The 16,003-nt window shown below is 48.1% G+C and overlaps 7 protein-coding genes across 7 annotated transcripts; 3 read left to right on the top strand and 4 right to left on the bottom strand.

Annotated features, from left to right (window-relative positions):
• Positions 1-644: 644 nt before the first annotated feature.
• On the top strand, positions 645-3,829 carry V8C40DRAFT_284907 (Zn(II)2Cys6 transcription factor domain-containing protein; the record flags this gene model as incomplete). Its single annotated transcript, XM_083222247.1, has 4 exons — positions 645-694; positions 828-2,561; positions 3,268-3,662; positions 3,741-3,829. The coding sequence occupies 4 exons, from the start codon at positions 645-647 to the stop codon at positions 3,827-3,829; spliced, it is 2,268 nt and encodes a 755-aa protein (XP_083067007.1).
• Positions 3,830-5,204: 1,375 nt separating this feature from the next.
• On the bottom strand, positions 5,205-5,968 carry V8C40DRAFT_259567 (nuclear transport factor 2 family protein). The gene has a single exon (XM_083219003.1). It carries the CDS (start codon positions 5,811-5,813, stop codon positions 5,313-5,315), a length of 501 nt encoding a protein of 166 aa, XP_083067006.1. The 5' UTR covers positions 5,814-5,968; the 3' UTR covers positions 5,205-5,312.
• Positions 5,969-6,217: 249 nt separating this feature from the next.
• On the top strand, positions 6,218-7,650 carry V8C40DRAFT_259566 (Zn(II)2Cys6 transcription factor domain-containing protein). Its single transcript, XM_083219002.1, has 3 exons — positions 6,218-6,367; positions 6,429-6,740; positions 6,846-7,650. The coding sequence occupies exons 1-3, from the start codon at positions 6,275-6,277 to the stop codon at positions 7,635-7,637; spliced, it is 1,197 nt and encodes a 398-aa protein (XP_083067005.1). The 5' UTR covers positions 6,218-6,274; the 3' UTR covers positions 7,638-7,650.
• An 888-nt stretch (positions 7,651-8,538) lies between these two features.
• Positions 8,539-9,716, top strand: V8C40DRAFT_259565 (ornithine cyclodeaminase family protein). The gene has a single exon (XM_083219001.1). The coding sequence runs from the start codon at positions 8,655-8,657 to the stop codon at positions 9,669-9,671; it is 1,017 nt and encodes a 338-aa protein (XP_083067004.1). The 5' UTR covers positions 8,539-8,654; the 3' UTR covers positions 9,672-9,716.
• On the bottom strand, positions 9,645-11,007 carry V8C40DRAFT_259564 (uncharacterized protein). The gene has a single exon (XM_083219000.1). The coding sequence runs from the start codon at positions 10,896-10,898 to the stop codon at positions 9,825-9,827; it is 1,074 nt and encodes a 357-aa protein (XP_083067003.1). The 5' UTR covers positions 10,899-11,007; the 3' UTR covers positions 9,645-9,824.
• A 266-nt stretch (positions 11,008-11,273) lies between these two features.
• Positions 11,274-13,094, bottom strand: V8C40DRAFT_259563 (D-isomer specific 2-hydroxyacid dehydrogenase family protein). Its single transcript, XM_083218999.1, has 4 exons — positions 12,588-13,094; positions 12,480-12,532; positions 12,343-12,424; positions 11,274-12,280 (listed from the first exon to the last, which is right to left on the bottom strand). The coding sequence occupies exons 1-4, from the start codon at positions 12,962-12,964 to the stop codon at positions 11,680-11,682; spliced, it is 1,113 nt and encodes a 370-aa protein (XP_083067002.1). The 5' UTR covers positions 12,965-13,094; the 3' UTR covers positions 11,274-11,679.
• A 544-nt stretch (positions 13,095-13,638) lies between these two features.
• On the bottom strand, positions 13,639-15,723 carry V8C40DRAFT_284903 (alpha/beta hydrolase family protein; the record flags this gene model as incomplete). Its single annotated transcript, XM_083222246.1, has 2 exons — positions 13,639-15,617; positions 15,699-15,723. 2 exons carry the CDS (start codon positions 15,721-15,723, stop codon positions 13,639-13,641), a joined length of 2,004 nt encoding a protein of 667 aa, XP_083067001.1.
• Positions 15,724-16,003: the final 280 nt, after the last annotated feature.

The raw sequence follows: 16,003 nt of genomic DNA, 5'->3' as shown, positions 1-16,003 counted from the left end.
TTACCGCTGCGGCACTCTTCAACCGTGTCTCGGACCCAGTCATTCCCGGAGTTTTGAAAGCTGGTCTGTGGTTTAATAATGTATGATGACCCATAGCGTTTGGGCTGGTGTTTGAGAGGAACAGAGTGTACGAAACTTACGGATTAAGTCACTTACATGAAAGTGTTGCTATCAACCGGGAACAGCTCTCGATGATATTAATCTGTACTTAGCTAACGGGTGGTATATTGTACAAAATTTATGTTTCCAGTACTGCGCAATTCGTGATGATTCGTCAAATGATAAGAAGGCGCAGTCACGCCCTTGGGGCTGTGAATATTGAGCCTCAAAGAGGATCATACAGACCCCCAAGCCGGCAACGCGTCGCAGCTTGGCGATTCCTTCGCATCTTTGGCTAACCAGACCCAGTTTGGCAACTTTGCTCGCATTTGCCCCGCAGCGGAGATTAAACTAGCCGCCATTACGAATTGATTCGTGGTCTATTGTAACTCTAAAAAGCCCAACTTGACGAACGATTGCTTGTTATCTGCTCTTTCTGAACCGCGCTCTATGACCTGACATGGCCTGGCCACTCTCTTTCCACATTATATGCACTCTCTACTCAGCAGTGCTCATTCTGACCCTCTTGCGTAAACTTCATCGTGATGGGTCGAAAAGGCAGCGCCAAGGTCCGCACTGGTTGTGTAACATGCAAGTACGTATCATGAAGTCTGACTATCTGACGCCCACTTTACTTCTTTATGCCTTAACTCCTGATGATGATCCATTGGGTTTTGTCACAAGCCCGAAATGCACTGATGCTCATCTTGTATTCTTGATGCACACAGAAAACGTAAAATCAAGTGCGATGAGACACGCCCGACATGCCGCAAATGCACGTCCACTGGCCGAGTGTGTGCAGGCTACCAGGCCAAGCCCACAGGCCACTACTCCTGGGAAGAACTTCTCCGCCCTCGCTGGCAGGCATCTGATACGAATAATAACATAAAGATCATGAATGCTGTGGCCCCCCCTCTTCTTTTTGCTGGGACTGCTGCTCTCAATGTGTCAATGTCTGTGCCCATGGCTCTCTCCAGCACCGGAGGATCAGATGCGGCAGAGCTTCGTGGGTTCTACTTCTTCGTAGAGGTTGTGGCACCGGCACTGGACGGGCCCCTACGCGGTTCCTTCTGGACGCAGACGGTTCCTCGGGTATATATTCAAGAGTTAGCAGTTCGCGAAGCTATTTTGGCGGTCAGTCTCTTATACGAGTACCATCGGATCGGGTGGCAACAACTATGGAAGAATGGATCTTATGCTGCTGCTCAGTCGCCAAGGAGCGTGAGCATGAGCACTAGTCATCATCTCTACGGCGCTGCTATCCGCCGCTACAATTCAGCTATCAAACATCTCGTGACCTCCAAAACAATGAATGTTGAGACGGTACTCGTCGCATGCGTCATTTTCATATGCATCGAGTTCCTCACGGGCCAGGGCGATGTAGCGATACGGCATGTCACGCATGGCCTCACTTTGCTCAATAACCTCACTCTCGCCAGCTCCGAGACAGAACTCTCAGTTTACCTAGCCTCCTTCTTCTGTCACTTGGGCATCTTCCCTTTCTTCTTCAGTGAGCGTATCCCTGATATACCAGACATACCACCGCCTTTCGACATAGGAAACATTCCCGTGGGCTCATCGTTTGTTTCCGAGACAGAGGCTCAGGCGGCTCTCGACTTGCTGCTCTGTCGCAGTGTCAGGCTCGTTCGCATGGCTGCTGGACACAAATTTAATACCAAGCCGAAGCCAGATTTCTTATTAGACTTGGGCACTCTCGTTGCGCAACAAAAAAAGCTGCAAGATGACCTGGCCTTGTGGTGGTATGCCTTTTCCGCTATGCTACTGCGCCTAAATTTATCGAATGAACGAGAGACGAAGGTGCATATACATGCGCATGATGATGACAATGATGAAGAGTTCTTTGCCCTGCTGGAGGTCCGTTGGCTCGTTGCCCAGATCTGGTCCAGCACGTGCTTGACCGTGAATGAGACGGAGTACGACGCCCACTTCGGCAGCTTTCAGCGCATCATTCACCTAGCGAAACGGGCCAAGATGAAGATGAAGACGCGGACGGGCACAACAAGCAGTCTCGGCGAGCCTTCACGTGGCATCTTTTCCTTTAACATGGGATTCGGCCCTTTGATTCACTTTGTCGTGCTCAAGTGTCGCTATCTGCACCTTAGACTTGAGGCTCTCGCTCTCCAGCCTGCCATTGCCTGCCTACGTGAGTCGATGTGGGACTGCGCAACGATGAGTGCGATCGGCACGCGTATTGTCGAGATGGAGCACGGTATTAAACTGGATGTAGCGGCGGCTGTTGGCTCTCCAAGTTCTTTTCCATCGTCATCGTCGACGTGGACATCAGCGTCTGTGGCTGAGATTCCGGTGCCGATTGGCGACAGATCCTCTCTCAATAACCTGCCAAGTGATGGGATGAGGATCCTAGATTACTCTTTAGAAGACGTCGAGCGTATCCATATTCCTGGCTGGGGAGAAGAGGTAGTAAGGAGGAAAATCACGTTGTTAGTAAAGACAGAGGCCGGTGCCATCGAAGCCCGACAAGACTGGGTATTAATTCGATAAAAATAAACAAGCAGCATTACTAGAGCATCAAAGTTCGGATTGGACCCGATTGTGAGGCGGAGTGACGATATTAAATGCCGAAATATCTACCTTCTCTCGGAATCTCAGACTCGGACTGGCCCCACTGTGACATATGGAGCAACGTGACTGCGTGTACTACGTAATATCAGACATGTTCGTATAATTTACTAGTATTTACCAAAAGAGTTTACGAAGTGACTTAGAATTCTTGGACAGGCCTCATTATCCACTCGCAGCTCATCAATAAAGCTGTGACTTATAAGCTATGAACAAACTGCTCTAAGGGTTACCCCTTTGCAAGTCCTGGAAGGCTTAGACGTGTTTGAGAACTAGGGCTGTGCAGAACCAGAACCTTGAGGCATCACAGTGAGAGGGTACAGTCTGTCTCGCGTCTCGTTCTTTTTGACTCTGATACTATGGCATATAAAAGTCTCCATGGTCTCCTTTATCGCTGAGTAAGTTTGTTGAAGATCAAGACAATCATCATAGAGTCATACAGCCATACGCCGTGCTTACACCGCCAGACCTATCTCATCACGATACGGCACGACTTTCTCAAGATATGTTTCTTTTCCGTCTTATTGCACTCCCTTTATTGGTGTCTGCTGTCGCCATCCAAACAAGAACACAGCCGCAGAGAGGACCATCACCGACCATCACCACAACTATATGTCCCACCAGTTCCGCCATTTCCCCCAATCTCGATCTTCGCGTTCGAGAAGAAGTAGCATTAACCACCGCCGCCGTGGACGATATCGACAGCTTCACGACCACAATCCTCAACATCATCCCTGGCAGGACAGACAGCCACGTTACCATCCATCCCCAGACTATCGCCATCGCCATTCCTACATGCCATCAGACCATCACCCTAGATCATAACGGCTACGTGCCACTAGGAACGTGTGGCGCAATCTGGACATATTACCCTGCATTTAAAGCGGCCGTCGCATTTGTAGTGGTATTTGCCTTGTTGCTGGGCGTCCATATATGGCAGGCCATCATATACAAAAAAGTGCGTAAGTCTTGTCATGTTCTTAAGACCGTAAGACAGCTTAACAGTTATTGTGTGTTTGACTTACGAATTGGCGGGACAGAAGTGGTGCTGGGTCATCATCATGGCCTCTATCTGGGAGACGACGGCCTTCAGCTTCCGGGCGATCAGCACTCGATACCAACAGAGTGAGAGCATCTATCTCTGCTTTCAGATCTTTATTTTACTTGCTCCTCTCTGTATGTAAAGCACATCTTTCGCCTCACACTACTTCAACACATATGGTATTCTTATGCACTAATTTATTATATGTTATATGTAGGGGTAAATGCCTTCGCATACATGGCATTTGGCCGTATTGTTTACGCTTTTCACCCAGCGAAGTCCGTCTTCGGCATTCCAGCCATCACTCTAGCCGCAATTTTCGTTTTCCTAGACATTTCATCTTTCATTATCCAGCTGATTGGTGGCGGCATGGCCTCTCCAAGCGCCTCGGCAGCAGCCCAGCAGCGAGCACTTCACATCTACATGGGAGGCATTGGCCTCCAGCAATGCATCATTGTCATTTTTCTAGTGCTTTGCATGCGTTTCCAGTGGCAGATGGACCAGGTTAGGGCCGTGAGAGGCAGCATGCTCAAGGATCTGCTTCGCGCTGAATGGGGCCCGCTCCAGGCGGCGCTGTACGTTGCACTCTGCATGGTTACAGTCCGAATCATATATCGGCTTTAGCGAGTTTTCGAGTGGTATCACCAAGGGAAACGCATTGACGAAATATGAAGCGTATTTCTATCTCTTGGAAGCCACACCAATGATGTTTGCGATCCTTGTCTTTAATCTATTCCACCCGGGACGATTCATTAGAGAGGACATGCCGGGAATTTGGTCAGTAATTTGCGGCAAGATCAGAAATCGGAAGGGAAAGACATATATGGAGGGGTTTGATGGCGACGCTTATGACTTAGACAGACACAAATTGGTCGAGGGCTGCAATGCGCTATAGAACGATCTAATTAAATTGATGCAGCAGTCCTGTTCATAGAGTAAACTAATTGACCTCGATCGATTGAATGCGTGGCACAATCTTTTATTCCAGCTTTAATGTAATGTGTCTCAGATTCACTACCATTTTTGGCAAATTCCAGGCTGATTTAAGTGTTTCAGAGGCCCAACAGCTGTACGTTGGCTGGAAGGCAGGCTACTACCTACCTAGTTGAAAGGCTCCATGTTCTAGAGTGTCGACAATGTAACTGCCAAGGCTCTGCGCGATATTGAGCCGATCCACTGGCGTTGTAATTATCTTGCTAAGTTGCCGGAGGATCATCCTACAAACAATTGTAACTGTGTCGTAAGAATTTGAAGCAGAGTCGTCGGCTGACGCGTCCGCAAATTCCAACAGCTGGAAGACGACATCTTGCCAATCGCCTCAGTAGATAACAACCCGAAGTGATACCAGTCTGCAGATATTATAGCAAGTCTCTTTATTTCGTAATAACATTCTGTTTACATATCTTTCTATCTTCTCTGCCAGATCCCTTCATCACAGCGCAGTATATCACTTAGATTTCTACCATTATTGACAAGAATGTTGTTCTTGTAGTGCCGATGTTTTGTTTCATTCGTATAAATTACTTAGGCTGGTTATAAAGTCGAGATGGAGAGTATCTCAGATTACTCTTCACTCCATTTGCCATCCAACCTCACTAAAGTTTTCTTCAATAATGCTGTAGTCACCCTCTACCCAGATAGATTTGATCCTCAGGTGCTTGAACTTCCACAACCCATCTGTGTCAATGGCTAGCTCGGCACGATAAAGACTACCTGATATCAGGCTCCTTTGACCAGGCTCCATGCCCTTGCCCTTGACAAAATGCTGTGCCAACACAGTAGCTGTCAAGCTAGCCTCCGTTCCCTCTCTCATTTGGACACGTACGTTGGTGACTATGTGTGTTGTATCAAGCTTGAAGATTAAAGCGAGCCCCTTGGCATGGATTTCGGATAAGCCTTTCATGGCGTGATCATTGACTTCGAATATGCCGTCAGGCATGAAACTGGAGTCAAATAGGGCTGCATCGTTTGTGTCCCAAGCCAAAGCGCAGCGATAAATAGCGTCCGCAACGCTCTCACTGCTAGTTGTGGGTAGGTTGAGGGCCGCGGGGAGTGAGAAGGAGGATGCCATGTTGTAGGTATTAGAGTTGGGGTTAGTGGGAGTTTTGCGCTGTTGTCCAACTTGGTTTGAGGTCAAAGATTCATGAGAGAAGGTTAAAGGTTATTCCAGCTCTTCAAGAGGATCAAATTGACATTAAATACCCATTTCTTTATCTCTAAGTAATTGTGAGACTACTAGATTGTTAGGTCTATCACCTCTCTTCTGCTCCGCGAGACAAGTTGTAAGTGAACTAGCGGCCAATCAGAGGCTTCTGCACCCGAATGGTGGCTAGTATAAAGCTCCAGACCGCTAATAGTGATATGCGAAAAAGGGTTAGTATATGGTCGCTCATGCAGCTGTCCGCCAATCAGAATCTTGTATATCCAGGTAAAGGCTAGGGAGATGGGAGCTCGTCTCATCATTTCGAACTGTGAAAAACCCTCACAGTTGTTCCAGTATTATTCTTCTGCAGCATCAGAAACAAACCAAGTATGGCACCGACTTGTCCAGCAAAGGTTCGGGAACGCAGATCCATGACGAGGTCGAGATTTGGCTGCCGGAATTGCAAGCTCAGAAAAGTCAAGGTAGTATATCTCGGCTGCTAATTAGAATGATACATCGCTAACCCCATTCCTGGGCTGGTAGTGTGATGAAAGCAAACCGTCCTGCAAGAGATGCATTTCATTCGGCGTATTATGCAACTTCAGACTTGATGTTCTTGACCTGCAGCCCGCCACCTGTGACCCTGTTCTATATGCATCGCAGGTCGTTAAACAAGAAACGGTGCTTCAAGCACCTCCCAGCAGCTCTGTGTGGACATCTGATGGATCAAACTTTTATCAATTAGACTCAAAGTGTCAGGATTTTGTGACTCGGTATCTAGGAAGAAGTCTCATTACTCCAGACGACCCTAAAATGGTCCAAGTGAATCGCAGCCTCATGGCCTTAGCCTTCTTCGTAAGTTTCGTCAGAGGGCTGAGCCCTGTCTATATTCAGCAGATGCTAGGCTATATATCTACTCCATTGTACTACCGGGACCATGGTAACATAAAATCTCCACAGAACCCTTTCTTAATGCACGCCTCCATAGCAGTGGCCTATGCGTATGACCGTCATTTGACTCAATCGTCGGACTGCCGTCTCTCGGTAGAAGAGTGCTATCACCAGTCTCAAAGCTTAGCGATTTTCAACAAAAGGTTAAATGAACCAATTGAAATCAAAGATAAGGATGCAATCTGGGGAACAGCAGCTGCGTTAGCCATCTTGTCGTTTTCGACCCCTGATGCCACTACGCCTGAAGAATCGTGGCCCCTTAAACCTACTGAACCCACGGATCTAGAATGGTTACGCATGCACACAGGCAAAATGGCTCTGTGGTGCATAGCTAACCCGCTACGCTCGGACAGTCTGTTCCGTATCCTGGAGTCGACTTTCGCGCAAATGAACTCCCCTCTACCAGAAAAGGGTATAGATGGCATGTTAGTAGCTTTGGCTACAGTGTGTCATCTTGAAGACTCATCAACGACTGAAAATAGCCCCTATTTTAAACCCGCCCACGCCGTATCTGAGATCCAGCGGCTGCCAGATAATCAGGTCACCATAGGGCATACAGAAACCTTCACGCACTGTATATATGGCCCTTTCAAAACTTTGCTGCAAAAGAAAGACCCTATTGCACTTTTATTGATGTATCTATGGTATCGCAAAGCTGGTCGCAGTATATGGTGGATTGAGCTGAGGGCTAGAGTAGAATGCCCCTCTATTTCCTCGTACTTGTGGTTATATCACAGTAGATATGCCACTATACATGCATTCCTGCCAGGAGGTGTTCTCGAAACTTGGATAGAGGGATAATCCTTATACGAACTCTAAATTACTATTTCATCTACATTCGCAAGTGTACCAGTCGCGTTAACCCCAAAGTTTGCTGAGCGTGGCCATGTTCAATGTGCAAAAGTCTTAGCAGCTATGCCCTGGCTAATCTTTAAATGCTTGAGCAACCTCAAACCTTGGTAATTCATTTTGCACCAAAGCCAGCAATTACTGCGAGTGTCATGAATTATTTGAGGCGAATGCTACCACTTGTTGCAACGCTTTGTGAATTGTACCGTGAGCATGTATATCCTTTGCAATATCAGTCAGAGCTGTTGGCTGTCCATGCGCGGGAACGACACTGTAAGCAATTCGCCCGTTCTCACTTGCATGACCTCCGAGGAAACGTACATTGCATTCTAATTAACGCCATCACCGCGAATCTGGTCCGTCAATTGAAGAGCAACTAAGTCAGGGAATGTCATAACGATATTGCACCAAGCATTGCCTTCACACGATATTCGACAAGTATGAAAGTAATGGAGCTTTTTTACCTTAAAAGTTATCCTAGACCTTGGAGCAAGTTCACCTATAGTGATTAGCAGATTTACCCTCTCAATGATGAGCTATTAGTGAAGCCAATTGGTAGCTTCAATTGTCAAAACCGAAATCACATTCGACTGGTACCTACCGTTTCGAGTGTTATTGCGTCTCTGCTAGACAGCCTTCAGAACAATTGAGAGTAGAGCAATTCATTTTGGTTGTCAGATGGGCCCTCGAGAGCGCGCGGATGACTGATTGTTGCATACACCTCCACTGCTTTATTATGGCACAGATGCTTGCCGATCCCGGAGCGGAGATCGAAGAGCACGCAATGCTACCGCTTACTCCATACTGCGTACTCCGTCTGCATCAGCAAAATGTGACTTGATATTAGATGAGGGCCTAAGCCATGCTGTACCCGCCGCGCTACATATAAAAAGCTATTTTGTCTTGTAAAAGTTACCATTGATTGCGGCACTTCGTTTGAGCATAGCAGTCTACCTACTAACAGCAAAGATGGTCGCGACGACAGAGCCCATTCATATCACATACCTCAATGGCCTAGATATTGCGGCACTGGAGCTTACTGATTCAGAGATACTAGACGCCGTTGAGAAGGCGCTCGATGCGCAGGGACGCAAGCAAGCAGTCATTGAGCCACGAGTGCATCTTGTGCCGCGCGATTCAGCCAAAGGCCACTTCAATGTTCTACGCGGCGTCGTTCATCCGCTCAATGCGGCAGGCGTCAAGGTTGTCGGGGATTTTGTTGACAATTACAAGCACGGATTACCCTCCGAGTTTGGCATCTTGAACTTGTTCGACCCAGACACCGGCGTGCCCAAGGCAGTTATAGATGCGACATCTATTACGGACATGCGCACTGGCGCAGTTACAGCACTGGGAGCAAAGTATCTGGCACCCAGTAAGCCTAAAATCTTGGGACATATTGGCGCCCGTGGTAGCTCCTACTGGAACATCCGTCTACTAGCCAGTCTCTTCCAATTTGATGAGATTCGCATCCATTCCAAGCGCAAAGAGAGTCGTGAAGCTCTGGGTGCGAGACTGGAAAAGGAGCTAGGAAGGCCAATCCGGGTGCTGGATAACTGGGAAGAGACAATTGTAGGAGCAGACATTGTCGTTGAAGCGTCACGGTTGCCAGCACCAGAACCTTTGCTGAAGACGAGCTGGATAAAGAAGGGTGCGCTGGTGATGCCCTATGGCACAATGAGTGCCCTGGAGCTTTCACTGACAGATATTATGAACAAAATGATTGTCGACGATTGGGGCCAGTGCCGCAAGGGTCTGCCGCTAGGGGCCTTGCGGCAGCATGTGGACAACGACAAGCTGACAGAAGAGATTCTCCATGCGGAGATGGGCCAGATCGTGGCGGGCTTGAAAAAGGGCAGAGAGAGCGACGACGAGACGATATTGTTCTGGCATCGTGGACTAAGCCTTAGCGATATTGCGCTCGGAACAGCCATTTTGGACAAGGCGGCGAAGCTTAACGTTGGACAACGATTGAGATATGCCTAAGGCAAAGTGCCATATACAGAAAAACAACCACGAATAGAAACTGATGGTCAAAATTTCCAACACACAATTTTCACTACATCACATTGCCCATATCCAGCACAAAGTTGCCGTAAATATGAAGCTTTGCCTCGCATCGTGATACTCCTATGCATGCTATTTAAAATTCGGGGCTATATAATCACTTAGATCCATCTCATCCACTGTTGTCTGTAGATACTCAAGCTGCTGTTGAACCCATTCCTTCGTTAGCCGGTGCGTTTCAGCAGCTGGCCTTCCCTCGGCCTGCAAGGTATCGCGCATCTTAGCCAGACGCTGAGCCACAACGTTGAGCCGATAGTCCGCCCACTGTCGGAACAGCTCGTCGTTATTGCTGATGGGCTTGACGGTGCGTAGCGTGCTAGTGTCACGCAGCATCGGATCCCGTGGGCGCATAGAGACGACAAAGGTGATACGCTCGCCGCTGCCGAGTGTCCGCAGTGCAGCGTGCTTGACCATGCTCCCCTGCATCATGACAGCATATCCCATGCCTGGCTGCCTCATCTTTAGGATGCCTCCATCTCCTTTGCGCAAGGCTGTCTCGCCGCCCGACATGCCGACCGGATCAGAGAGCATTAGCACGCATACCCACGGATACGAGTCGCGATGCCATGCTGAAACAAGGTCTTTGAGATCCGCACCGTCTTCATCTGGTTCAACATCGTCGCTGCTCGCTTTTGGCGGCTCTGGTGGAGGTAGATTGTCTGTGATTGCACCATTCTTGTCGACATGTTTTGGCAGTTGAACGTTAAGCTGCCCAATTTCATAGTCCATGATAATATCCAAGTCCACGCCAGCCGCGTCAGAACAAGCTTTCAGCATCTCGGGACTTCGCCACATGGAGTAGGCGAACGGTGCGGCTGGCCCATATCCGCGGATGCGATAGACGCCAGGATATTTCCACGAGCCATATTTGCCGACAATGTCGGGGCGAAAGATGTCGGCACGAAGCTCACGAACACCAGAGGGAGTGAGGAGTGGGAATGGTGCAGTGATGGCCGTTTGTGAGCTGGCTTCCGGGAAATCGAGGCCAAGGTCATGAAGGCTGATTGTTGAAGAAGGTCGATTGTAGCATAGATGCTGGAGCGGATCAAAGGCAATTGGCTTTTTAAGAGATGCCGATTCAATCGGTTCATCCAGTGGCTTACCTGATATGTGTAAAGGTCTCGCAATGCTAGCTGCCGCCATCATGAAAGCAATGTTGTTCTCAATTGGCTAGGGTTTGTCTTTTACAGGAGGACAAGCAGTAAGACTTGGGCCACAACCAGACTGTTAGTCTCGATTTATCGTGATGTTGGTATGTTACATTTGCGAGTAGACGTATATCCACATCTTCTCGCCGATAACGGACAAATCAAAAAGATTCCATCTTCACCTGTAGATCATGGTTAGTGTCTATCACGCCACTCTTTGGTTCAAGCACGCACGCGATCTCAATCCCACACCAGTATTCTGCATGCTTACTGAAACGGCAAAATCAACATGCCCGAAACGATCAATCTCCACCGGAGCTATTTTAGCAAGGCTATTGAACAAGTGCGTGCAGTGCAGCAGGTTCTGTCAACGGCCTAATATAATGCTATCAGTTGAAGATTTATTCCAGAAACTGCTGTTCAGTAGAGCTTTTATTGTTTACTCATGAACGGCGCAGGCTATCATCTTCCTATTTTGCAATCAATCCATTACCATAGTCTATGGCCCCCGTCTTGAAGTTTGCCTCAACAATCTTGTTAACCAGAGTACAATAGTTAGTTCTACCGTAGTATGCTTCTCGAAAGAGCTTGGTTGTTGTCAAGTCCTCAGTTATCGGCATAGGTAGCCTGGGATTCAGCCTCATAAAAAGGCTGCGCTAGCTGATTGAAGCACGTTTTGTTTTCAATAGTGAACAGCATAACGTCGGCTACAGAAAAAAGCTCATGTCCGATATATACATAAGGAAGTGATGGACCCAGCATGTATTGCATAGAGCTCTTTAATATCCTTCATTTCTGTTCACTTTGTTCGTGAGCTCTCTTCCTTCACTAAGTCGAATGAGGTTATACTTGAGAACCTCATATATCCTTTGAGCGTAAGCACTAGAATCTCCACTGACGTGCGGTGAAATGAACAGATTCTTCGTGCTCCACAAGCGGTGGCCATCTGGTAATGGTTCAGGATCTGTCACATCAAGTGCAGCTCCGCGGATTACGCCGTCTTCAAGCGCATCAATCAAGTCATCTGTTTTGATGATCTCTCCCCGGCCAACATTTGAGACAAATGTCTTCTGTTTAGCAAGCAAAGCTAATTCGTTTCGTGAGATGAGACCCCGCGTGTTCCGTGTCAGTGGAAGAGTAATGACAAGTAGATCAAGACCGGAGCTCAGAAACTCATGTAAGCCTTCGGTATCCCCAGCCGAGAACCATTTGCTAGGCAAGATGCCTTCAGGGTCACCGAGGCCTGCTGGCGTATAAGTCTCATCTCTGCGCGACTCAGGCGAGAGACGCGGGTGTAAAGTACACACGTAGACATCCATGCCTAATGCTTTCAAGACTCGAGCTACCTGGCGACCGACGGCGCCGTACCCAAGAATGCCACTGAGAACTTATTAGACTCACTGTTCCTCATGTTATCACTTAGGTGATCAGATTCAGCTTACACTCGCTGTTGAACCGCGTCATTCACGGGCTCTACCAACTTCTGCCACCGGCTTTGGCGCTGGATATCAACGTATCGAGTAACTACAAAGTCAAGTTAGACATGATTCCTAGTTTGTGGAGTTGTTATGCTTTTGACTTTGATGTTGGAAGGCTAGAAATGTTGTTACTACCCACTCAGCTATCTGTGGTCTTCACGACGGGTCAGCATATCAGATCCATTCATTTAAATCTTGGAGGTCCGTACCCATGCACACCACTAGCTGTACAGAGAGCGACATTTGTTTCTCGTATCAGAGGATTGTCGAGAACATGGTTTGCACCAGCACTTTGCAGCTGCACATACTCCAGCTTTGGAGCAATGTCCGCTGTTGGTAATGCACTCCCGGTGACGAGGATAGTGACATCCTTCCACTCTTCGTCGGGGAATTTCTTCTGGAATGATGGCGTATTCCATGTTGCGTCTCTGACAGTGACAATTTCCAGGCCAGGAAACAGCTCTTTAAGCTCTGCTATCCACTCAAGTCGGAATACCGTGCCAAGTAGCGACTTTGGCGGTCCTGTTACTCCGAGGAGCACCAGTAGCTTGTGGCCGTCGAGAGTTTTATTTGCAGTAGATGTCATGGTCAACTATCATCGGGATATATTCACGGAGGCTCTCTTTGGCTCAACCCCAAATTGTCGCAAGCATTAAGTTATGAGGTATTGGTCGGTAGACCTAGGGCTTCAATGGACGGCAAGAAATCGAGTGGTGTGTTAGAGAACAAAAGTGGAATATATGCGAAACGGATTGCGTGCTCATTATTAGTGATTTCTGCATTATGTCAGCAGCACAAAAGCATCATTCGGCGAAGTCATACAGTAACAATCTAGCAGAGCAAGACGAGCTGTGCTTTTTTAACAGTGTTGTTATTTCTCATCTGCAGATAGATTTACTGTATTTATAGCCTCGCTACTAAAAAATGTATATACTATGAATGTTGTTGTAGCTCCCTGTAGCTGATGCGCGCGTACCTGAAAATTATTTTGTAGCAAGCGAAATTTGCGCTAAAGGCTTTTAGAAGATATCAAAGATCTATTGCGACCTTGATAGCAAGGGGAATATGGGCGTACATGTATATATCAATTGAGTCTGCTGGAATGCTGTACATTGTTCGTTATAAGTAACTCACTCTAGTGCTGACAGGCATTATATCGCGGGTCTTGTTTGTTTAAAATGTTCTCAATATGTAACACCGGCGTATTATTTTACATCCAGTAAAATAATAATGAATAAAAAATGAATTGTATTACTGAATCTATTTATCTACTGGCATAAAATGGTCAAACCAGCTAATCATTCTGCAGCAAGCATCTATCAAAGCGGGAAATTGTCGAATGCCATGGCCCTCTTTCGGATATTCCACAATACAGGATTTAACTCCATGATCCAGAAGCGCAGTATGATAGTAATGTGCCTGGGCAGGTGGAGTGCACTGGTCTACCTTTCCCACTAGTTGCAGTGTTGGCGTCTTGCAACGGTGGACATATCTCAGTGGGCTTCGACGAAAATACAGACTCTCTATATCGTAAGGACGATTGTCCAGTGTCCGCTGGCGAAGGTCGCTGGACAACCACTGCAAGTTCCAGTCGCTAACAGGAGAAATAGGAATTGCGGCGGCGAACCTGTTTGTCAAAGTGGTCAGCCAAGCTGACTGAAAGCCACCGTAACTACCCCCAATGACACCCAATCGGGATGCATCTGCAACACCAGAACTGACAAGATGATCAAGCCCTCCCAGGAGATCGGTCGCATCACCGCCCCCCACGTCCCCTACCACGCCTTGTGTAAACTTTCGACCTCGTCCAAGGGAGCCTCGAGGATTCGCGTTGAGGACCGCATATCCTTGAGCTACTAAGAAGGCTACCCAAGTTCGATATCCCATCCACTGGTCAACGAAGGCGCTCATGGGACCTCCATGAACATTGAGAATCAGAGGGTATGGTTTCTGTCCTCTCGGAGGGAGGTATAGAAACCCCTGGATTTCTAAGCCGTCTGTAGACTCCCAAGAGACTGTGTGGCTCTGGCCCAGCTGGGGCCGAAGCCAGCGTCCACCATCGTCTTCGAAAGAGAGTATTTGGGTATATGCGCCGGCCTCATTAACCAATCCGATTTCCGGCTGTAGCTCCCAGCCCTGTCTAACTACAGCGAATCCTCCGCTAGGGAGGCTAGCTGGCTGAGGGTAAGAAGGGCCACAAGCATTGCCTGTCGACCAAAGTTCACGTACCTCATGGGTGAGCACGTTAACCTTGAGAGCCACCGATGTGAGGTCTCTCAAGCCCATACTAAACAAAGTCTCTTCATTGAACCACTCAAGACTTGCAATGTCGACATTGGAGGCGATTTGCGTCTGCTTATTTGTCTTGCTGTCGACGCAGACGATACAGCCAGCAAGCTTGGTGCGGTCCCCACCGACGGATTCAACAAAAGCGACTTTCGAACCCGAAGGTGAAGCAGTTGGCTGCGCCATAAAGTATTCCCCTCTTTCAACCATAACATGTTCCACGCAATCTGTGAGTGATATTTTGACAAGAGAAGATTCCTTGTACGCTCCTTCGCCAGGCCGATCGCTGACAATCGCAACCGCATCCTGCGGACCGCACCAGGCGAACCGCCAAATGTTTCTTCCGGGGAGGCTGATCCGGCGCGTCTGGTGGCTTTGTAAATCATGGAGCCAAAGACTGCGGACGTCCATCGCAGTATGGTCTGTTTTCACAACCGGGGTCCACTGTGATCGAGAGACATCCAGGTCAACGAGCGTTCCAGAACCCTCGAAGCCAGATTTGGGCAGGCCGAACGCCGCGAGGCCTATAAGTATTGCGCTACCATCATGCGACCAAGAAAAATCTTCGATGATGCCTTGGAGGGGTTCCGAGATCAAGGGCTGCGCTTCTCCAATTCTATCGGATCGCAAGTAGAACAATTGATGTTGCCCCGCTCGAATTCTGTCCGATAGGAAGACCAGCGTCTTCCCGTCGGGAGACCACTTAGGTTTCTTATTGTTATGAGGGCCATGAGAAGCAGCCACAGGCACAGGATCTGCTGACATGCTTGATCCAGTGGGGAGGTCAACAATGTAAACATGTGTTTTGGGACCGTCCTTCAGCGAGCTCCAGATATGCCCAGTAAATGCGAGTCTGGTGCCGTCAGGCGATACAGCCAAGTCCTCGGCGTTGCTCAGCCGTCCAAATGACGGGGCATGAACTTTGGTGAAGAACTCCTCAACTTGCTTCCAAACTTGCGAATCCGCAATATTGGGCACCTCAGCAAGCGGATAGTCATGATTTCGAATACCACAACTATTTTTGCCTCTCTCACCATTCTCCAGCGCCCGTAAAGTCATCTTGTGAGTAACTTGTAATAGGAAGCGAACGTAAAGTATGCCTTAGGTCTTCGGATTTGATGTTATTCTAAAGGGTCGCGATGTATCAGGATACAGCTGGTGTAATTTCCCAAGCTACCTCTTTTATGTAGTAGAGGAGATATGAGTGCGGATATTTTGGCCAATCGCATTGTTCCGCAAGAGAGAAGTTGAACAACAACGTCCCACTTGATCAAACCCGTACGCCCGGGAGACAGCCACTTATTTGAACACGATCATGGATAATCTGGCCAATTGAATT

This window comes from Trichoderma camerunense, assembly GCF_050948025.1.
Source record: "Trichoderma camerunense strain CBS 138272 chromosome Unknown V8C40scaffold_37, whole genome shotgun sequence".
Lineage (NCBI taxonomy): Eukaryota > Fungi > Ascomycota > Sordariomycetes > Hypocreales > Hypocreaceae > Trichoderma > Trichoderma camerunense.
Note: the sequence above shows the minus strand (reverse complement) of the source record. Positions and strands in the feature narration are given on the sequence as shown.